The sequence below is a fragment of the Sebastes fasciatus genome, chromosome 12, assembly GCF_043250625.1.
Source record: "Sebastes fasciatus isolate fSebFas1 chromosome 12, fSebFas1.pri, whole genome shotgun sequence".
In the NCBI taxonomy this organism is placed as follows: domain Eukaryota; kingdom Metazoa; phylum Chordata; class Actinopteri; order Perciformes; family Sebastidae; genus Sebastes; species Sebastes fasciatus.
The window spans coordinates 11,831,488-11,853,390 of NC_133806.1; the positions used below are offsets into that span (position 1 = coordinate 11,831,488).

A 21,903-nucleotide genomic window follows, 5' to 3' on the forward strand; every position below is an offset into this window, starting at 1 on the left:
TTGGGTTTTGGACTGTTATTCTGACAAAAGGAGCCATATCGAGTTGGAATAGATAGATAGATCGATAGATAGTAACTTTATTGATCCCGAGGGAAATTCAAGTTTCCAGCATTGCAGTTCTATAGTGCAAAACATGTGAGTAAAAAGGCAGTAAAAAAGCTAGTAGTGCAAAGTACAAAGTACAAAAAAATATACCTGATATAAAAATACAAGAAGATGAAGAAAACTTAAAACTGAATATAGAGCATGGTAACAGCTGTGATACAGCACTATTAAAAAAGTGAATATAGTGCAGAAGGGACTGTTAAAAATGAATAGTGCAGGGTAACTCCAGTAGCTTAGTCTATGAAAGTGCACTGTGTGCATTATTATCTGTCCTGCAGACTGTCCTCCTCCCCCCCTCCCTCCTCCCCCCCAGCAGAAGCAGAAGCAGAAGCCCCACAGCATGTGCGTCAATATACTTAGTTACACCACTTGATAAGATTTCCTATGTGTACATTTCTTGTTAACTCAAAAAAAAGAAAAAATACTCACAGGGTGTGAATGAGATATTTCAGAGTAAAATGTTCACAGTCTGTCAACTAGTTTACATGAAGTGAAATACCAAAGAAAACCAATTCCTCTTTTTTTTCTCTGCGTGATAACCCCTGAAACCCCAAGTAACCTACTGTACTAGTGATCAGGAGGGCCAGCTCTGTCCTGGGATGCCCCCTCGACACAGTGGAGGTCTTGGGAGACAGGAGGATGATGGCTAAGCTGTCATCCATGATGGAGAATGACTCCCACACTTACACACCAAAAACTGACAATAACTGCACTATACTGTATAATGACATGTGCAATATCATTATCATTATTACTACTACGGTGTAATTCACACTGTGCAATATTTTCGGGTGGAATTTCATTTCATTCTCACTGTGCAATATCATTTTCCACTTGTGCAATTTTGTTAATAGTCTGTTTATTGTCAATACTGTATATACTGCTCCTATTTTTATACTTCCTTCTATTTAAATTGTTCATATTTTGTTACACTTTGTTTAGGTCTTTTTTTTTTACTGTGTTAGCTGATGCATCTTGTTTTTTTGCACTATCCCTTTGCTGCTGTACACTGCAAATTTCCTGCAAATAAAGGTATATCTTATTTTATCTTATCTTATAGCAGTGAATTACCTGGTTTAACCACCAGGGGAGCTGTTCTCTGTTTATATTCTCAATGACACACAACCTCAAATCCAACATGGCTGCACAGTGAGAGGAATGCTAAATGCAAAACTCACAGTACAAATGACAAATATTATTGCATAGTGGGGTTATTTTTTAGAGTTGAAAGTGAACTCTCTGAGTCGCGATGTTGCTGCCTCTTAGCACAGTCTGTTTAAGAAGCCAGACAGCCTGCAGAACAAGCTTCACTGCTGCTCTTTTAACATGCTCAAGACACAGAGCTAATACTAATGCTAAGGTGTCTCTCTTCAGTCATTCTGCTGGACTTGCAGCACAGACATGCAAAGCTCTTCTGTTCAGAAGACACGGAGACCCTTCTCAAGTCGTTCAGTAAGTAAAAGCTCGGGGCACACATACAACGACAGGAGCGCGTGGCGGCTGCGTGATACACACGTCGTGTCTGCTGCTGCTGTCAGCCCTTTCTTTCTACATAGAGTTTGCCTTTCATAATGGCCATTTCATTTCATTATAAATGTCATTTATATTTATTTTAGACAGAGAAAGGTTAAGAAACGTGTGGTAATTAGTAAATAATAGTAATAATCCACAATTAAAACTCCATACTATATTCATTCATTGCACTCTCCAAGCTGTATGTTCTAGAAAATTATCCAGCACATATTTCAGAATAAAAGCCTTGTGTTAACAAATTAAGGAATTCTGTCCACAGAAAAAACGCTTGAGGGTTTTTATTTTGAAATGAAAGCAGGAAGTGTTGATTTAAAATTAAGTCTTTCCTTTTTTCATCTCCCTAACATATTCTACAGATAGACATCGAAACTGTAGTAAAGTCTTGCTGGTATGATGTCCATTTACAGTCTATAGATCACCTTCACTGTCTGTTGTTGCTGTGAGATGCAGCTGAGATGAGTGGCTTGAGTCAAAAATAGGCGAGACCTCTATTCTATTAAAGAGACGCAGCTGAGACGCTCCTCTCACACGCGTGAGACGTGAGAGGAGCCTCTCATGCGGGCAGTGTGGTTGCTCTAACCTGTTAACACGAAATAAAAAACAACAGCCGCCACGCGCTCCTGACGTTGTATGTGTGTCCACACTGTAAAAGCCTGTCTAAGTAAACCTATATTTTATTCGTTCATGTGACCCATGTAAATGCAATAGCTAGTTAATATGTGGCTAAAGATGCTCTTTAACGGAGGTACGGGTGGTTATAACCAGACGTATACTTGCCAAAACAACCAGTTAAGTCTTCATTCTTGAAGTCTTTTCTTTTGTAAATTAAAAAAATACAGTTTGAAAACACTTTTAATTAAGTATAAATGTCACGTTTTTCTTTCCCTGTCCAAGTCAAGGCCTATAGAAGGAGGCTGGGTCATGCGTCATCAATACGTCATAGCTACGGGAGTACCACACATGCCTGTAAAATCTGGTCTGCACTCGTCGAAATTGAGCCAATCCCAACGCAGGACTGCAGCTACAGTTACACTGCGCATGCGTTATACCCCGCTCCCATGTCCGCCCGTGTCCCAACCTCCTTCCATAGGCCTTGGTCCAAGTAAGTGCGACTTCTTCGCAATATTGTGATGTACCAAGCCGTACTGGGCTCATTACTGCCCCCCTCACATAGCATATTGTCTACATTGGCTTCAACTAACAATCATTATCATTATCAATGAATTTGTTGATTAATTGTCTAAAAATATCAGAAAAAGAGGAAACAATGTCCATAAAAATTCCCACAGCCTAAAATGTCATATTCAATTGCTTGTTTTGTCCAACCAACAGTCTAAAACCCAGTGCCAATTAATTTACAGTAACAGGCAAACATCAAATTCATCTAATTATGATAATCGACTAATCAGTTTGAGTAATTTTTAAGGGGAAAAAAGTAAAAATTCTCTGATTCCAGCTTCTTAAATGTGAATATTTTCTGGTTTCTTTACTCCTCTATGGCAGTAAACTGAATATCTTTGCAGACAAAACAAAACATTTTATGGACCAAACAACTAATTGATTAATCAAGAAAATAATCAACAGATTAATCGACAATGACCATAATTGTCAGTGGCAGCCCTGCTGTATTTCATACATTAAAATGCTGCCACCAAACCAAAAACAATACGGAGTATACCTGCTTTTTAATATGTGAGTTCTTTTGGTTGCCAGGTTGGAGGATGTAGACCTGCCCCCCATAGGTGCAAAGGATGTCCTTGTTAAAATGCTGGCCGCGCCAATCAACCCATCTGACATCAACATGATTCAAGGTACCTGGTTGGTTGGTTACCTCCACACCAAACAGCAGCACCCATACAGTAGCTTCATTCGAAAGCAGCTCTACCAACAGGAACAACATAGTCAAGAAATAAATACAGTATTTATTTTTGTAAGGTATGAAGATCAGTTGTTTATCTGACTGTTTTTTTCATCAGGTACTTATGCTATCCTGCCTGACCTCCCAGCTGTTGGGGGCAACGAGGGAGTGGCCCAGGTCGTAGAGGTAGGCGGCCAGGTGAAGTCCCTCAAAAAAGGGGATTGGGTCATTCCAAAAGATGCTGGTCTAGGTAAAAAAACAAAACAGCTTGAATTACATGAATGAGTCTACGTGATCACAACTTGAGCTCTTAAGAGTTTTGTGCCTTTTTGTGAGCAGGGACGTGGAGGACAGAGGCCGTGCTAGCAGAGAACAGTGTCATCTCGCTGCCGAATGACATTCCCTTGTTATCTGCTGCCACACTGGGGGTCAATCCCTGCACTGCCTTCAGGATGCTCTCCGACTTTGAAGATCTCAAACCAGGTAAACATTTCCACACACAGGGTCATAACATTATTTTTCTTTCATAGAGAAAGAAGCTGATAGATTACACATACAGGGGCAGACATAGTTGGAGTCCCTTTATTTTACTAATATTCGTGGTTCAAAAAGGAAATATTGGTTGAATTGTTTTTTTTTAGCAACCAGATTGACGAAACCATCAGCCATGGATGGATTACTGAACAAGCCTACTGGGCACAGGCCTAGGGGCCCTAAGTGCCAGGGGCCCCCCCTTGCTTTCACATACAAAATGTCACTCAATGAGACATGTACCAGCCAGGAAGAGACTCAACATGACCACAAAGAGACACAAAACAACTACAAAGAGATGCATAATAGCTTCAAAGAGACACAAAATGATCACAAAGAGTCCCAAAAGAACTACAAAGAGACACAAAATGGCCCCAAAGAGACACAAAACAACTACAAAGAGAAGCAAAACAGCTGCAGAGACACAAAATGACCACAAAGAGACGCAAAACAACTACAAAGAGACACAACATTATCATTATGAGACACAAAACAACTACAAAGAGATGCAAAACAACTACAAAGAGACACAACATTAACATTATGAGACACAAATCAACTACAAAGAGACACAAATGACTACAGAGAGACACAAAACAACTACAAGGAGACACAAAACAACAATAAAAAGAGGCTAAACAACTACAAAGTATGTGTCTTGGTGGTGGTGGGGCCTTTTGCATGTCCGTGCCCAGGGGCCCATTGTCTCATAATCCGCCCCTGCCATCAGCCCCCTGGTTGCAGAAACTCAAAACATGAAATGCTGTGAAGTAGTTTTAGCCATCATGTGACATGTTTCTCTCAATCTGCAGGTGATTCTGTGATCCAGAACGCAGCCAACAGTGGAGTTGGACAGGCTGTAATACAGATTGCTGCTGCGAGGGGAATAAACACTATCAATGTCATCAGAGACAGGTGAACTCAAGTCTATTCAGGAGACTTTTCAGTACTATCGTTGGCTCGGGTAATCAGTCCACCTGAGATAATGGGGTCTTTTGTCCAAGGGTAACTGAGAGTTTTTTCTCTGCTAGAATTTATGACTGTAATGAACTTCTTCATTGTTTCTTCCTTTTTTAAGGCCAGAGTTCACAGAGCTCAGTGATAGGCTGAAGGCCATGGGAGGAACTCATGTGATCAAAGAAGAGGAACTGAGGCGGCCCGAGATGAAGGAACTGTTCAAGGTCTGAAGACATCTTACAAGATATGATCACGTGGGATAAACACAGTCCTAAGTAGAGATGTGATGAAATTGGATTTTATCGTATAGTATAGTATAGTATAGTATTTTTTAGTGTCATTTTTTGAGTTTTAAGCATATTTTGATGGTTATTGGGATAATATCATGAATTCAAATTATTTGGGCCAGGATAGTCTTGACATTAAATTTTCACATCGTCCCATGCCTAGTCCTAATATAATCATGTTTTTTTTCTTTTTCAAAAGACCTGTCCGAAGCCTAAACTGGCACTGAATGGAGTCGGAGGCAAGAGCGCAACAGAACTGCTCCGTCATCTACGGTGAGGAAGCTGAATCATCTTTGTTGTCATGATCTAATACCTTAAAACTGAGGAGAAAATCTGATCATAAATGCAATAATTCCCATGTAATCCAGGTTTGGAGGATCTATGGTGACGTATGGAGGGATGTCCAAACAGCCAGTTACTGTGCCTGTGGTGAGATGAAACCTCCTACGGCCTCCCAGATTTAACATTACACTTCACAGAGACACTTTTCTTTCAGTTCATTTACTAAACTTATTCTCTCCAGAGTGCTCTTATTTTCAAGGACGTGAAGGTTCGGGGATTTTGGGTCACACAGTGGAAGAGAGATCACTCAAGAGGTGAGAAGGCATGTTTCCTTTCCTTTTTAAAATAGGTATCTTAAAGGTACAATTGATAACATTCAGCCGCTATGTTGCATTCTGCCTCCCTGTTCCATTGCATTCACTTCACAACAAGTTGTTGCCAGACACTTACCGTCAATCTCAGCTATTTATCTGTTTTTTTCCACACTAACTGATGACCCAGAGATACCACATGACACAAACGTTGTTTTACTATTGGCTCTTAAGCCTTGTTAGAAGTAGGACTGAGAAGTTGGGTGATGATTGTATATATATCTACATGTCAAGAGGACTATAATGTTTTTTGTATAATGAAAAAATAACAATAAAAACAAGTTAAAAAAATAATAAGTCTCTTAAAATGAATTTAATGAAAACTTCTGCTAACTTTCTCCTCAGATGGAAGGGCATTCAGGGCCATGCTGGATGAATTGTGCCGCCTCATCCAGCAGGGAAAGCTGACAGCTCCTGGCTGCACAGAGGTGAGCCTCCGAGACTACAGCACAGCTCTGGACACAGCTATGCAGCCTTTCACCTCAGCTAAACAGGTCTTGATCATGTGAATTAAACACTATGTTGTCATGACGAGAGTGTAACCCCAGGACTTCCACATTATTGTCGGTTTGTCAATCAAATACGCTGCTCAAGCACATACTCAATAAATGTGTCTTCACTGTCATGACCAGAGTGTAATCCCAGGACTGCGACATTATTGTCGATTTGTCAATCAAATACACTGCTCAAGCACATACTCAATAAATGTGTCTTCACAGCAGGCTCAAAGTCCAGGATCTGTAACGTTATGACATTTTGAGTTCCCCTTAAGTCTGCTGACGGTAATTAAAAAGTCATTCGATCTTTATATAGAGATATGGGATAACAGGAAGTATTATAGAGCGCAGATAATGCAGCTTTATCTGATATGTCAAGACTTGTTTCTAAGTTATATGGGCATGAGTAAGAGCAATTGATAATCAATCAACAGATTTACTGTTGCAATAATGTTGCATTGATTCGTGCTGCTAAAATAATGTTCAACCAATCGACAACTGTTTGAGCCTTTTCTGGTTTTATTAAAAAGGTAAAGTTTGACAGGAAAGCTTTGGGGAAAGAAACATTTGACAAAAGTCTGGATTTGATCGAGAACATCACAGTTGAATGATATGTACTTTATCCTTTGGAGCCACATGAATACCACATAGTTTTTTCTATTGACTGGAAGTGAGGTATTCAACCAGCACCAATAAACCAAGGTCAACCGGCCATACCAAAGATTGCTGAAGCCAAAGGTTGTTTTTTTTCCCCTGCTCAAGTGCATCTATTGCATGACTCACCTACATTATAGATGATTTAAAATATGAAAACACATCCTGTAATGTTAGCTGTTAAATATTTACATGACCACAATTATCTTGAGTTTCAGTTTTTCTGTCCAATGACTCCCTGAAGCTTCAATAATATATTTTAAACATCATCTGTGATGGATAGATTATCATTACCGATTGGCCAGCACCAGACTTACAGCCACGGAAAGGACCGGCAGCAGCCCACCGTAAATGGCAGCTGCTCCTTCTTTCTCCAGACAGTGTTCATACCTCTCAAAGTCTACCTCTCTGGCTGCACATACGTGGTCGACACGGCAGTCGCTGTCGCACTCTGTCAGGTCATAGCTGACCGAGTTGAACTCGTAGTACTTCTGTAGGTAGCAGCGGTCACTAGTTATGCGCTCCAGAGCCTGATGCATGGAGGCCGGGGAGGCATCTGGTACTCTGAAGCTCTCTGTGAAGCGATACTCCTTCTCCCAGCGTCCGTTGGCTGCGTTAGCACGTGTCAGGTTCAAATAATGGGTCACCACATCCTGAGTGAGTTCCAAGAGTTCAAGCAAAACAAGTTTGAGTTTCCCTTTTATTTGTCATGTGCAGGTTAACACAGTTTCAGTGGTACAATGAAATGTAGAGGATGAGAGAACGGGTCAGCTCAGCACTAAAAGCAATATGTAAGATAAGATCAAATAACAATAAGTGTAAGTTAAAAAAGTGATGACATCAATCAAAAGAAATATAGTACTGTATACAGATGAAAATGAGGATTGTGTGTGAAAGCAAGTGACAGTATCTCCAACAGTATTGCACAAATGTAATGAGAAAGAGGAGGCTGTATATTGCAACTTAGAAAGGCTCCTAAACGTGTGTGAATGGATACGGACAGCCTTAACTTACTTTGACCAGGAGTGTTTGGGTGTCATATTCAAAGACACGAATCCCAGGGTTGTTGGCTCCATCCACGACGCCAGGAAGTGTTGTTTTCCACGGTGTGACACCTGGGCTGAGGAACATCGTACTGATAGGAGACCCTGTAGAAACAGAAGGATAGTCACCTCAGGTTACCACAGTATTATGTGCCAAAAGGTAAAAGGTAACATCAGGACACTTAAAGGATAACTTTGGTATTTTTCAACCTGGACCCTATTTTTACGTGTCTTTTGTGTCTAAGTGACTAACGGGAACAACAATTCTTGAAATTGGTCCAGTAAACATTAACAACATTATGGAAAGGACCCTACAGATAAATAAAAAAAATTTCTTGACCTTGATCCGGTCTGTCAGAGAAGCCTTAATCTGAAATCTCATGTCGCATCCACATTGTCGAAATCAGCGAAATATTCAGCCATGACATTGAAAATCTTTTAAATAACACTAAGCTACGCTTTCTGTACTCCAACACAACAAACTCTGACAACACTGGTGTCCCTTGGCACTCCTCTCTTCAACTCTCACTCACATTTCCACTGTCGTCTCTTCCGGCAACAAGTCACATGACACATTTACAAACGGAAAGCGAAAGGTAAGAAAAAGGTTTTATTTCTCTGTAGGGTCCATAATGTTGTCAGACGCTTATAATAATATGAGCCTGTCAGTGGCAAAAACAATAATTTTTAGTGAACGTAAAATGACGGTACCAGGTTGCCCCCAATGATTACATTATAGCTCGTTTAGCGGCTGGAGGCTGCTGCGTTCTCCCTCAGTACTGGACCAATTTCCAGGTTGAAAAATACCAAAGTTATCTTTTAATGTGAGAGTCGCTGTGCATCATAGTCAAGAAATTAAAGAGTACAAAATAAAGACACAAACCCAACACAGTGCAAAACAAGGAAAAGCAATAGTATTCCTACAGTCTGACCTTACCCTCTGAGTCGTAGAACATTCGGAAGCTGTCGGTATGATGATGACCAAAGAACTGTCCATATATGACTGAATGATGCTTCTGAATTAAATCCACGTATAGCTTGTTGAATGTAGACGTGAACCACGGCTTACTTCTCTTCTTCTCAAAGAAACCCGGGGGAACGTGGCCAATAATGTACACCTGGTAGAGAAACCGATTTAGAGTTATCAAAAATTAACTGTTTTTATTCACAGTAGACAGACTTCTACTATTTTAATGTATTCATCTTTTTGTTAGAGCACCATTAATTTCAGTGAGTGTCTGGCTGTGAAAGTTGACCTTTTCCATGAGATAATTATTAATACAGGGGATGTAAACTGAAAGTATTCTTCCTGTTAACCCTGGTAACCAGCGTTAAAAAGAGGAATGAGTTAGTCATTACTCGTTGAATGTTCTATTAATCTCTAAGCAGTAATTCAAACATGACATTAAGTTCAATTTAACCCCTATTGCGATGCACAGATAGACAAGATGTTTTGCCTTTTCTTTGTTGTTGGCGGCCTCTGTGAGGACCTGGTCCGCCCAGCTAAACTGGCCCGCTGGGTCGTCCATGTCCTGGGTCACCTTGTTCTGGTCATAGTAGAGATTAGTGTTGAGGACCAGCATCCTGAAACCTGTTCGATTCAGCAGCTTTTCTGTGTAATAACCACCTACGCAAAGAAAAATATTGCAGAAAATGCGTGACACAATTTGGCGTATCCCTTTAAATTCCAAAGCGATTGTGTTAATATCAAAAGAATGAATGTCAACGCATCACAGGAGACTCTTATTAACCTTTTTGAAATGTTCCTTGGGACTCTGGATCCAACCAGTCTTGCCACATCTCTGCTGTTCGGGTATAGATGTTGTTCGGGCCTCCAGGAAGCTGGCTCTTAGGGTGGTAGTCATGGTTACCCAGGGCAGAGTACACTTTAGTGTCTAAGGAAGGTTTAATCAATAACATGAGTTTATCAAGACTACAGCAAATGTTGATCTCCGATGTTTTCTCCGTTAAAGGTCCCATATCGTGCTCATTTTCAGGTTCATACTTGTATTTTGTGTTTCTACTAGAACATGTTTACATGCAGTAATGTTAAAAAAAAACTTTATTTTCCTCATACTGTCTGCCCGAATATGCCTGTATTTACCGTCTATCTAAAACGCTCCGTTTTAGTGCATTTCGAAGGAATTGCAACAGGATTGCGTTGCTAGGCAACAGCTTTGGTCCATGTGTACTTCCTGTCTGCTGATGACATTCCCAGTTTATTTCCTGTTGCAGTGCACATACACTGCAACAGGAAATAAACTGGGACACTTTTAGTATGTTTATGTTTAAAACTGCTTAAAGGGTCTAAATATTGTATATTTGTGACATCACAAATGGACAGAAATCCCGACAGCTTGTTTCAAATGCAGAGTTTCTGAATACGGGCTGTGTATATTTCCCTGTGGATTGAGTGTTTTGATACTTTCACAGTATTTAGTTATTTAGCGTGCTTTATAATAAAAATACATGAAAATCTCACTTTTTTATAATATGTCCCCTTTAAATACACATGATGTCTCTTGACCTCACACTTACTTGGAAAGACCTGATTTATAATATGGGTGAGGTTGCTGATAATGTTGAGCACGGCTTCTTCTCCCAGATCCTCATTGGGTACATGTGGTGTGTCATCTCTGAGCAGCAAAACAATACATAGATAGTTTCAGGATTAAATGCTGATTGGGGAAAGTGATTTTTCGGTCACCACAGTTGGAGAGGGTTCACTGATGTCTGAATATAATTTACAAATGGAGCTATGGCAATATTCTTTCAGTGGATCAATTCACACAATATGTGTTCCTTCCTATGCATATCTCGTAAAAACATTATAAAGCTGTACAAGCATTTCTCTCTCTAGAGATGGACTTGGGACTCAACAAGCCACCAGGATTCATAAAAAAACGTTACAATCAACCTACACTGTAAACAATTGCTGTTAATTTACAGCAGGATTTCAACAGTATTAACCTGTTATTGCTAAAAACAGTGCTTTACTGTTAATACAATACTGTCTGTAACCTGCTAAGTCTATTCATCTAGGCAAAAAATAATGTTTATTAAAACGTATGTAAAAAAAACACAACCTAAATGGTGCATTAAAACAAATCAGTAAGACAATGTAGAAAGAAAGGTGAAAAACAGCTATATAATGTATCTTTAAACAGTAAATTAACTGTAAAATACTGTGAAATTAATAAAAAAAAAAAAAGTTCAAACTGTATTTTTCATTAACAGTACAAAGCTGTAAATTTCAGCGAAAGTATAATAATGTTAATTTTACAGTAACATAAAGGCAACCCTGCTGCCAGTTCTTTACTGTTATTTTACTGGGAAATTCTTAACAGTGTACCTACCCTGTCCATACGATGAAGTCTGGATCTGGCAGAATATCCTTCATGGCATACACAGAGGAGTTTATAAGGAGCCATGGAGAGTCACAAGCATAGGCTCCAAATCTCCCAGCATTGGCTGCAGGTCGTTTGCCACTTGATGCACATACCAGTTCAGGATCATCGCTCAGTTTGTATGTCGGGTCCCAGTGCAGATCTGTGATGTGCCAGAAGTTCCCTGGATAAAAAACATGCGTAATTACGCACACCAAGTTGTCCCTGTGTTATTCAAGAAGCATTTAATATAACAAGACTACTTACCTGACAGTGCAACGACCTCTTTGACAAGCAGACAAGATAGGAGCAACCTTACTGAGGACATGTTGAACCCTTGGAAGAAAGCAAACGTCCGACAAAAGTCAAGAGCGCGTTTAAGAGGTAAGTCTATAAAAGCAAGATAAGATACAGCTGTTCATGACGCGTCTTTGGCCTGAAGGTGGTCCATTAGCTACTGATTTTTTTTTTTTTTTGCATTAGGCTACACTTTATATTTTGTTCCCTCTATTGTTCAATTTTTAAATTTAAGATAAGATAAAATATGACTTTATTAGTCCTGCAGTGGGGAAATTTGCAGTGTACAGCAGCAAAGGGGATAGTGCAAAAAAACAAGATGCATCAGCTAACACAGTAAAAAAAAAGAGCTAAACAAAGTTTAACAAAATATGATCCATTTAAATAGAAGGAAGTATAAAAATAGGAGCAGTATATACAGTATTGACAATAAACAGACTATTAACAACATTGCACAAGTGGAAAATGATATTGCACAGTGAGAATGAATGAATGAATGAAATTTCACCTGAAAATATCAGGATATTGTCAGTTGTTTTGTTGTGTAAGTAGTCTACTGGGAGCAGTGCTGGTTGTGGAGTCTGACAGCTGCAGGAAGAAGATTAGACTATCAACCTACCCCTCATAGCCCAGTTTAGACTACACGTGTCATATAGGTGTAATAAATTAGTTCAAACATCAGGGTGTATTTTTCTGAATTAAAAGGAGAAGTAACGGATTTTTGGCAGCAGGCCCAGAATAAACCTACTGTAGTTTCCTAGGCTATAAATACCATATAAATATATATAGCCTACCATGTAGATGCCATGTACCATATAGCCTACTAAAAAGATTGAATTCAGAGATTGAAACAGTGTAATGACTAGACAATATGTATTTATAGGCTCCATATTTGAGAATGCCATAAAAGGGCATCAGATACACTAATCAGGGTACAAACTATTTTTTATGTGAGCTAAAGATAAAATCAGTGGGCTAACATTTACAGTTGCCCGCCCTCTTTGGCATGTAAACTTTAATTTTTACAGTAGACCTGTAAGGATTCACAGCACTAATGTTTTTTTTTCAAACGCATGTTTTTATTTATGTTTATTTTTTTGTTAAACTCTAAATAATGTATAATATAATAAGGCAGAACAATGCTGCCTTCAGGTGATGCTTGTACTTCCCGGGGATGTTGTGGAAATTGTTAAACGCTTGAGGATATTATGTCTATTGTATTTTATAAATATATTATGCAGCCTAACGTTTACTAACTGAAAAAATATATATATTATCAAGTATTGAGACTTTGAAACTGTGTTGTGTTGGTATCGTTCACACAGACAGCAGTTGCCATGGATGCAGCGATAACCTCTTTGGATATAGTGGTACACGCAGTATGTCCAACAGGACTTGAACGCAGCACAATGTGATTACTATTATCCCCCGAGTAATAACTGTCAGGCACACCTTTCTCCAAGGCTGTGTAACCACCCCCAACAAGCTCTATCAATCGAATTGTAGTTAGACGCTTAAAGGTATGGTTAGGGCCATTGTTGAGAGTCGGAGCCGCCACAAAGACAGGTTTTGTACTCATCCAGAGAGGAAAAACTGCCTGACATCCCAAAACCAGGGCTAATAAACCCTCGAATTTTTATCCGTTGGGTAGCAGGTTTCGCGGGACTTCTGCTACGCGCATGCGCAGTATATGAGTTTTGGCGCGCTGGACGACACTAGGAAGTGTATACAGAAGTGTGTGCTGCTGTTAGTCTCTCTGCTCCACAGTGTTAATAACATTACAGATTTAGACTTTATTAAACTTAATTACAAGAAGCCAACATGTGGAACCAGGGTGGTGAGTTTAATGTCCATTCATAAAGTTGGTCAGGTCGGCTTGTTGATGTTGCCTAGCTACGACTAACTGTTAGCTTAGATTAGCTGTTGCCTCTTTGTTGTTGTTGTCTTGTTATAGATGGAGAGAACAAACAGCTCATTATCTAACCTGTTTGCTTGTTTTAGGAGGATACAATGAGTCGAGTGCAGTGGGAGGAGGTTACACTCAGTCTCCAGGAGGCTTTGCATCACCTGCTCTCTCCCAGGGAGGAGAGAAGAAGGTTTGTACTGAAGTCCACTTTCTGTATATAAACCCACTGGACACTTGAAACTGATACAGAGCAACACAATACAGCAATCAAAACATCAACATCCCTTAAGTTGCACATTCATATCCAAAAACAGAATAGGTTAATCAACCTATGTCCATTGTGTCGAGTGGGCATCCAGCTCTGTCCTGGGATGCTCCCTCCACACAGTGGAGGTCGTGGGAGAGAGGAGGATGATGACTAAGCTGTCATCCATGATGGAGAATGACTCCTTCAGCTACAGGCTGCTCCACCCAAAGTGTGTGAAGGAGCACTTTCGCAGGTCCTTCCTTCCTGCAGCTGTCAGACTCCACAACCAGCACTGCTCCCAGTAGACCACTTACACACCAAAACACTGACAATAACCTGATATTTTCAGGTGGAATTTCATTCATTCTCACTGTGCAATATCATTTTCCACTTGTGCAAATTTGTCTAGTTTGTTTATTGTCAATACTGTATATACTGCTCCTATTTTTATACTTCCTTCTATGTAAATGGTTCATATTTTGGTTCACTTTTTTTAGCTCTTTTTTACTGTTATCTGATGCATCTTGTTTTTTGCACTATCCCCTTTGCTGCTGTATACTGCAAATTTCCCCACTGCGAGACTAATAAAGGAAAATCTTATCTTATCAAAAGCTTAACCCCTCTTTCCCATTTACACATTTTGTTTACACACACCTCTGTGTACTGATGGAAACACTGATTATGTGTGTGTGTGTTTTGCAGAGAACCCGTGCCACACAGATCATCCCCTGCACAGTGTCTCAGATGATGTCTGCCTCCCAGGCTGATGAGGCCTTCAGAGTGGGAGATGTGGAAGTTTCCCAGGTAAGCTGAAGCAATGCAGGGGAATACATGGTGGCAGATAACTGTCAATAGTGTCTAATGGTCCAATTGTATTATGGTTTGAAATTAATGATTAAATAATTATTAATTCCAATCCAAATTTATTTAAAAACAACAAAAGTTGACCAAAGTACTGTACAATTAAACATAAAAACAACACAATAAAACACTAAAACCAACAGGACATTAAAATAATAAAAGCGTTAAGACCATAGGAAAGGAAAAAAGATTAAAATTCTTAACTCTCATGCCGACCCAAAAGCCAAGGAATAAAAGTGCGTTGTGAGGTTTGATTTAAAAACAGGCAGTGTGGGGGACAGCCGAACACGTGGCGGAAGAGCCTTCCAGAGCTTTGGAGCTGCAACTGCAAAGGCTTGGTCACCCCTGAGCTTCAACCTCGACCTCGGGACAGTTGATCTGAGAGTCCTCGATAAAAGATGTGGTTTTAAAAGATCAGAGAAATAGGTCGGAGCTTGCCCATTTAATGATTTATATGTTAATAATAAAATCTTAAAATCAATCCTAAAACACACAGGGAGCCAGTGAAGTTAAGCCAGAATCGGGGAGATGTGCTCACGTTTACGTGTACCAGTTAAAAGACGAGCTGCCGCGTTCTGAACGAGCTGCAGGCGAGACAAAGAGAGTTGCTCTTTTCTTTTCTGTTATCAGATGTTAAGGGGGTTGTGGCAGAATAAAATGTGAGAAAATTGCCTATTTATGTCCAACAAACAGTCCAAAGCTCAAAGATATTCAATTTATAGTGGTATAAAAGAAGAGAGGCAACAAATCCCAGTTTGAAAGCTAGAGCTAGCAAATGTCTGGCATTTTTGTTTGTGAAGTGAAAAAATTGTTGCCGGTAGAGCTGAAATGATAAATTAACTAATCAGAGTCGAGTGACAGAAAAATAATCTGCAGCTATTTTGGTATTTTATTTCATTGTTTCAATAAATCCTCAAGCTAAAATGTCAAACATTTACAAATTCCTAGTTTCCCAAATGTGAGTTTTTGGTTTTTTTTGCCATTTGATAGTAAACTGAATATCTTGGGGTTTTGGGCTGTTGGTTGGATTAAAAAGAGCAATTTCAATACATAATTTTGGGCTCTAGGAAAATTTACATTTTAATCTGGCATTTTCTCAAACAATGATTAATCCCAAAAAATAATTGCCAGATCAATCAAGAATGAAAATAATCACTAGTGGCCTCCTTAGTTGTCGGATTAGTTCTGTGGTTCAGTTAATCAACTTCTTGCTTCAACAATAAAATGGACCTACAGTAATCTGTAAGGCACATTTGTTGATCATTCTGCTTTTATGCAAATGTATTAGTGCTCACAAATTCTCAAAATTAGATTGAGCCTGCAAGTTGCAACCTCCCACTGAAGTTTCTCTCTCTTTGGTCAAAATAGGTGGGTACTTTCCACCCGCTCAACAGTGGGAGTTAACGCCAAAATCACACCAGGCAGCGTCTCGTCGCAATAATAATAGTAATAATAAATTGTTCTGCTTCCGGGAGGCGTATTCATATTCTTGGGGGAAAAAAGATGAATTGTTTGGTGCATCATTGTACTAACTCAAGAAATGATGCAGCCATTAACATTCTTGATCTCACTGTTGTGATAACAGTTCATGTTCTGTGTCACAGGTTACCATTGTGGGTATCATCAGGAGCACAGACAAATCCATGACCAACATCCAGTACAAGGTCGACGACATGACAACTGCTCCCATGGATGTGAAGCAGTGGGTAGACACAGAGGTCAGTGACGGTGCTTTTATCCTTGCACAAACAATTTAAACATATTCTGCTGTTGTATTAACAATCTCAGTCACTTGTGAGAGAAGCATGAAGCATTTGTCTGTAAAATATAAAACGCTGACTGATGAATAAAACCCAATACCAAGAGGGCGACAGTCTGGATGGTTTCCTGTTCAGCGGAGGTTATTGGACCATTTTGAGAGTTGGATTATTTTTGGATGTGAGATCATTTGATTGTGTGAGTCATAGTTAACGAGACAACTGTCCTATCATTTCTGGTCAACAATGAGTTTCACTTCTCAATTATTATTAAACTGAAGGAGTTTTGGTTCAGTGCAGGCATTAAACACACTACATTTAATCTCAATCTCAATTAACTATGGCCAATCATGCAATTAATAGCAATTAAATATTTTAATTGATTGACAGCCCTTATTTTTATATATTCTTAAAATATACACGAATTCATGAATATGTAGGATATTACTACTGCTGTCTCTTGCCGGTTAATAAAAACAACACATTTGGTCTTTGCAAACGGAAATGATGCAGTCTGCGTGTTTATTTGCGAATAGGGTGGGTGCCAAGTGTGAACTAACGGTTTAAGGCTGTTTACTTGTGATCGAATCACCCAAGAAACATGTTAATGTCAGGTCTGAACAGGGCCTTAGATCAAGACCAAGACCAAATGTAACATGCAATGTTAATTGCCGTGGCAATAATCCCACACTGCCACGAGTATACACTAACATATTCCTGTTGGAAAACTGAACATCGTTTTATTCTTCTTTGTTCAGAAGCTGTAGAATATCTTTGTTTGTTAAACTACTCAAATCAAAACCCCTTAGCACCACTGTTGTTTTGGTTTGTACAGGACCCCGGTGTGGACAGCACTGTCCTGCCTCCAGGCACATATGTCAAAGTCTCTGGCAATCTGCGCTCCTTTCAGGTGAGTTCACTGTTTTTAAATCCTCTCTACAGTACCCAGAAACAAAGAGGAACTTTAGCCTTATGATCCCTTGGGAGGCCACGTGACATTTAAGTTGCTGGCAGACAAGCTTGTTTCATGAGCAGTTCTCTGAACGTTGTATGTTCCAGTAATGTTATTCTTATCTATAGCATATTAGTTCCTCTGTGATTTCAGCTGTTTTAAATTGACCGAATCTTTGTCTTCCTGCCTCAGAACCACAGATCTGTCGTGGCATTCAGCGTCAAGCCCCTGGAGAACATGAATGAAATAACCTCACATATGATGGAGGTTGTTCAAGCGCACATGGCGCTCGGCAAACCTCAGGTTGGTGAGAAATCTAAAGCATAAACCTCAGCACTCTTCTTTAGCCCCTTTCACTCACAGATTCCGCCATACTGCTGTAAAGAAGATCACACTGAAGGGAACAGCGGCAGTATAATGCTGCCCCAGTGTGTGATTTTTAGATGGCACGCCGGCATCGGGAGCGAAAGGGGCGAACCGTTAAACAGCGTCGGTGTCTAGTGTGTGCATGCAGAACAGAAAGGCGGAATAATGGCGCAACATTCCCACCTTGAACAGGCTGTGTGAAAGGGGCTATAATTGTTGGTTTCAAATGCAAAGTGAGGGAGTCAGGTTGGCTTTCAGTTCTTATAAATACTACCTATGTTAGAGAATGCCTAGTTTAAGTTAGTATTGAGAAAATCAACCAAGTATAAAACATGCCATCACTTTGAAGATACTGACAAGCTGTCAGAAACACATCAATGTGAAGCTGAAAAGCACTAAAATAATGTTAGTTGGACGATTATTATCCTAGTAGAGTATACTGGCCCTGGTTTCATCACTGTTGTCATGTAGTACATTTGCTTTTCTTAGCCTTTTTACCAGGAGTCTAATTTGCTCACGTCAAGTTTCGAAGTATCTATCTTCCTTCTGTTTTTTGTGATGCCAGGAAATATGTCGCCACATTTTAGTTTTGTTTTCTCTTTCAGTCGGGGGCAGCAGCAGCAGGAGGAGGAGAAGGAGGAACGAGCAGCAACGTCACGCCTCCACCACGACCGGTCACGGAAAGCACGAGAGGGAGCTATGCAGGGGCTCACGACATGGTTAACAACGGTTTAAGCGCAAACCAGAATCAGGTGAGCCTAAATGGCATACTGATATTAGAGTTTTAGAATACATTACTTTTGAGAAAGATTGTCTCCATTATTATATACAGATAAGCACAGAGCCAGCCAGTGTGTCCTGGATACTGGACACTGTTTGTGCTAATTTATGGACTTTGGACTTTTAAAACTTTTCAACCAATGCAAAAAAAAAAAAAAAGCCATACAATATCAACCCCCTGAATTATTAATGAGACCACAAAAGACCTTCGGTGGAGCTGAGACGGGCCCGGGTGACGTAGCAGAGGAGACAGCTAGCAGCTAGCGACCGTGTACGTCACCTGTCACTCAAAGTGGCCACGCCCTCAATTATGTCTAACTTTACGCCTTAATATAATTTAAACGGGTGAGTTATATATAAATCCACTGCCGTACAGTTGTCAAGAACGGATATATTAGCTATAGAGACTAATCATGTTTATTTCTGCTGTAAAGTGTAAAGGCATTTTAACATCAGCCTTAAGTGGTCATTTGAAAAACTGCAATTTTTGGCACTTCCGCATTGGCTTCATTTCTCAGCACCGGAGGTTGATTCAATTCATTCATTCATTTATTATTCTATAGCATCAAATCATAACAGAAGTTTTCTCAAGACACTTTTTAAATAGAGCAGGTCTAGACTTTAATCTATAGGTTGCTGTTTGGTTGAAAGGTGTAGACGTTAAGCCCATTTATTAAAGGTCAGGCCTCATTTATTATTGATTTTTGCAAATTAGTGTGCCATGGTATTTTTTGGTTCTGACTTATTGGTTGCAAATCTAAGTATAAGTCTAACTTCTCTTTTTTTTTTGGTCTCATATGTCTGGATTCAAAGTGCACCTGTTTTTTTTTTTTTTTATACCTGCATTCGTGAAGTAACACTCCTCAGCCAATCTACTGGAATTTGTTCTCTCTGTGCATAGTGTGAAAAGAAAGCTCAGAGAAACTAGTTGCACCACACATTGCTTTCGTACTTCCTGCCCTTCCTCATTAGACCTATGACTTAGATGAGAATAGCTTACTCAGAAAGGTAATTAATGGTTTCACAATGAGATGAGTTGAAGGATGCTTTTTTTAATTTTGCAGTTTGATGCTGTGTGCATGTTTTTAATATCTATGTCATTGTGTTTCTCACAAGGTGCTGTGCTTGATAAGAGGCTGCCCAGAGCCGCAGGGCATCAGCATTCAGGACCTGAAGCAGAGACTCAACGTCATGAGCATGGCTGTCATAAAGTAAGAGAAGTTCTGCTTTTAAGTTGTAAAGGGATCACCCATAAAATAACATTTGCATTTTAGTGTTCTAGTGAATTTGGACAGTAAAGACAGTTACTGTATTGCAACCATCAAAAACATTCTCCCTTAGATGAAAAGCAGAGCATTAAAATAATGATGGTGACTTTTGGGAAATGGCTCATTGACACTGAAATTCAAAATATGAATGCAATGTTTTAGTTCTCTTTTACACATAACTCTGAGTCATGTTTATTTACTAACGCTAGCATGACCACAGATGTCGTAAGATTGCCTTCTCTGATGCCATTGGATTGCTTTATCTGTTAAAATCGACCTGTTGCGTGGATGGATGTTGCTGATAAGTGGTAAAGGGAGAGTTTTGCAATACACACTTTGTTTAGAGAATGACTAGCTCTCATGAGCAGCAGAAGATTATGTTAAACCCCCAAAACACTTTCCAAGAATCTCCTCTCTATTGTCAACTATAGGAACCTTGTAGCTGCCGTTTTTGTCCAGGTTAAAGAGTAAAGGTGACCTGGTTTAAAATGACCAGTGTGGACTAAGGTTGTCAAATTTTTAATTTCCTCATAAAACATAGTTTTGCCGTCAAACCTCTCAAATAGAAGAATTGCATTTTGTTTTTTTGTATTTTTTTTTGTGTGCATTAACTCTAATGACCAAGATTTTATACTATTTTACATCAAAAGTCTTTTTTTTATCTCTTGTGAAGCACTACAGTCCTCGTTCTGTATAAAAAAAATATATTCTAAAGTTTATCTGTAGCTATTCTGAGGCTTCAGCAGTTAGTCAAATCAAGTGGGTATCATCTAACGCTACAGCCTTTTTAATACTAAATTCCCTCTTTGTTGTCCCTCTGTTTCCTCAGACAGCGTCTTGTTTTGAGTCCAAAACCCTGAAATGTTGAATTTACTAGAATATAAGACCAAGAAAAGCAACAAATTCTCACATTTGAGAACTTGGAACCATCAAATGTTTGGTATTTTTGCTTGAAAAATAACTTTAAAATGGTACCCAGTTAATCATCTCTCTATCAAAGAGCTACCTCTTCAGTAAAGATAGCAGAAATCAGACGTCCCAGACTGTTTTAAGTTTAAATTTATATAAAAAGGGCTTCAAAATATTCATATTTCTCTTTGTGCTCTAACAGGCAAGCAGTTGAATTCCTGAGCAACGAAGGCCACATCTTCTCCACCATCGACGAAGATCACTACAAATCAACAGACAACGACGAGTAGACGCCTTCACCTTTTGCCACCAGTTATTGGAGTCCAACCTGATAGAAGTCATTAGATTTCATAACTCAAACTTATCAACTAAATCACAGCCTCTCTGCCCTGAGTGACATCCTGTCAATTCATCCTGTGGTCGATGTTAGTTGAAGAACACATGGTTTGGGTGTGACCTTTAGGTTTACACGTCCTGTATTCCTTAGGTTGCTTCTGCTATTTTGCAAGTCCCAAAGGTGTTGCTGTTGAAGAAGCTGTTAGAAATGAATACTGTTGTTCTGTATTTCCCGCCTCCATTGTAAAGCATTTTGTAATTTTAAAAGATTTGGTACATAAGCACTCAGTTTATTTTTGTCTTTGTAACTTACTTTTGCCAAAATTAAAAAGATAATACAAAATACGTCTGCCAGGAAATCTTTTGTTTCATAATTTACAAGTACACTTTTTAAGCGATGTTTTTTCTAACTTAATAAGATAGTCTGTTCATTCCCAAAAAACTGGATCAGGACCCACAGGTGGGTGGCAGGATATTTTATCAGCGCCACCAAATAAATTTGTAGAATTTCTTCCATAATCTTTTATTTAACATTTATATCTGCAGTACACCTTTGAGCCACATGAGGGAGCCTGAATGTTCGTATTCTGATAATTGTAGCCTAATTATATATATATATATATAATTATATAATTATTATAATAAATATATATAATAATAAAACATTGAATCTAATATAAAAGGCTAGCATACAGTTTGTTTTACTGAGAGGGATAAAAC

General features: G+C 39.2%; 3 protein-coding genes and 1 long non-coding RNA gene across 5 annotated transcripts; 3 read left to right on the forward strand and 1 right to left on the reverse strand.

The window, feature by feature from the left end:
• The first annotated feature begins 1,209 nt into the window (after positions 1-1,209).
• Positions 1,210-6,646, forward strand: mecr (mitochondrial trans-2-enoyl-CoA reductase). The gene is made up of 10 exons (XM_074653124.1): positions 1,210-1,557; positions 3,352-3,449; positions 3,615-3,746; positions 3,836-3,979; positions 4,840-4,942; positions 5,106-5,208; positions 5,471-5,544; positions 5,640-5,700; positions 5,795-5,867; positions 6,270-6,646. Exons 1-10 carry the CDS (start codon positions 1,355-1,357, stop codon positions 6,431-6,433), a joined length of 1,155 nt encoding a protein of 384 aa, XP_074509225.1. The 5' UTR covers positions 1,210-1,354; the 3' UTR covers positions 6,434-6,646.
• A 273-nt stretch (positions 6,647-6,919) lies between these two features.
• smpdl3b (sphingomyelin phosphodiesterase acid like 3B) lies at positions 6,920-11,878 on the reverse strand. Its single transcript, XM_074653123.1, has 8 exons — positions 11,772-11,878; positions 11,475-11,688; positions 10,657-10,754; positions 9,870-10,013; positions 9,576-9,745; positions 9,056-9,236; positions 8,090-8,223; positions 6,920-7,728 (listed from the first exon to the last, which is right to left on the reverse strand). The coding sequence occupies exons 1-8, from the start codon at positions 11,830-11,832 to the stop codon at positions 7,366-7,368; spliced, it is 1,365 nt and encodes a 454-aa protein (XP_074509224.1). The 5' UTR covers positions 11,833-11,878; the 3' UTR covers positions 6,920-7,365.
• Positions 8,275-9,005, forward strand: LOC141778716 (uncharacterized). The gene is made up of 2 exons (XR_012596123.1): positions 8,275-8,832; positions 8,914-9,005. It is a non-coding gene; the product is annotated as an uncharacterized LOC141778716 (long non-coding RNA).
• Positions 11,879-13,476: 1,598 nt separating the features above from the next.
• rpa2 (replication protein A2) lies at positions 13,477-21,526 on the forward strand. 2 transcript variants are annotated; one of them, XM_074653126.1, is made up of 9 exons: positions 13,477-13,638; positions 13,803-13,897; positions 14,657-14,758; positions 16,420-16,533; positions 17,408-17,482; positions 17,717-17,831; positions 18,506-18,642; positions 19,787-19,881; positions 21,050-21,526. In XM_074653126.1, exons 1-9 carry the CDS (start codon positions 13,623-13,625, stop codon positions 21,135-21,137), a joined length of 837 nt encoding a protein of 278 aa, XP_074509227.1. In that variant the 5' UTR covers positions 13,477-13,622; the 3' UTR covers positions 21,138-21,526. The 2 variants fall into 2 exon arrangements, with proteins under 2 accessions (XP_074509227.1, XP_074509226.1); XM_074653125.1 differs by having other exon boundaries at positions 17,717-17,827; positions 18,496-18,642.
• Positions 21,527-21,903: the final 377 nt, after the last annotated feature.

Coding starts and splice junctions, on each gene's coding strand:
- mecr (XM_074653124.1), top strand. CDS start 1,355: ATGTTGCTGCCTCTTAGCACAGTCTGTTTAAGAAGCCAGACAGCCTGC. Junction 3,980..4,839: donor CTTTGAAGATCTCAAACCAG/GTAAACATTTCC, acceptor CTCAATCTGCAG/GTGATTCTGTGATCCAGAAC. Junction 4,943..5,105: donor ATCAATGTCATCAGAGACAG/GTGAACTCAAGT, acceptor TCCTTTTTTAAG/GCCAGAGTTCACAGAGCTCA.
- smpdl3b (XM_074653123.1), bottom strand. CDS start 11,832: ATGTCCTCAGTAAGGTTGCTCCTATCTTGTCTGCTTGTCAAAGAGGTC. Junction 10,014..10,656: donor TATAAATCAGGTCTTTCCAA/GTAAGTGTGAGG, acceptor AACCTTCCTTAG/ACACTAAAGTGTACTCTGCC. Junction 9,237..9,575: donor CCGCCAACAACAAAGAAAAG/GCAAAACATCTT, acceptor TTTCTCTACCAG/GTGTACATTATTGGCCACGT.
- rpa2 (XM_074653125.1), top strand. Junction 13,898..14,656: donor CCCAGGGAGGAGAGAAGAAG/GTTTGTACTGAA, acceptor TGTGTTTTGCAG/AGAACCCGTGCCACACAGAT. Junction 18,643..19,786: donor TAAGCGCAAACCAGAATCAG/GTGAGCCTAAAT, acceptor GTTTCTCACAAG/GTGCTGTGCTTGATAAGAGG.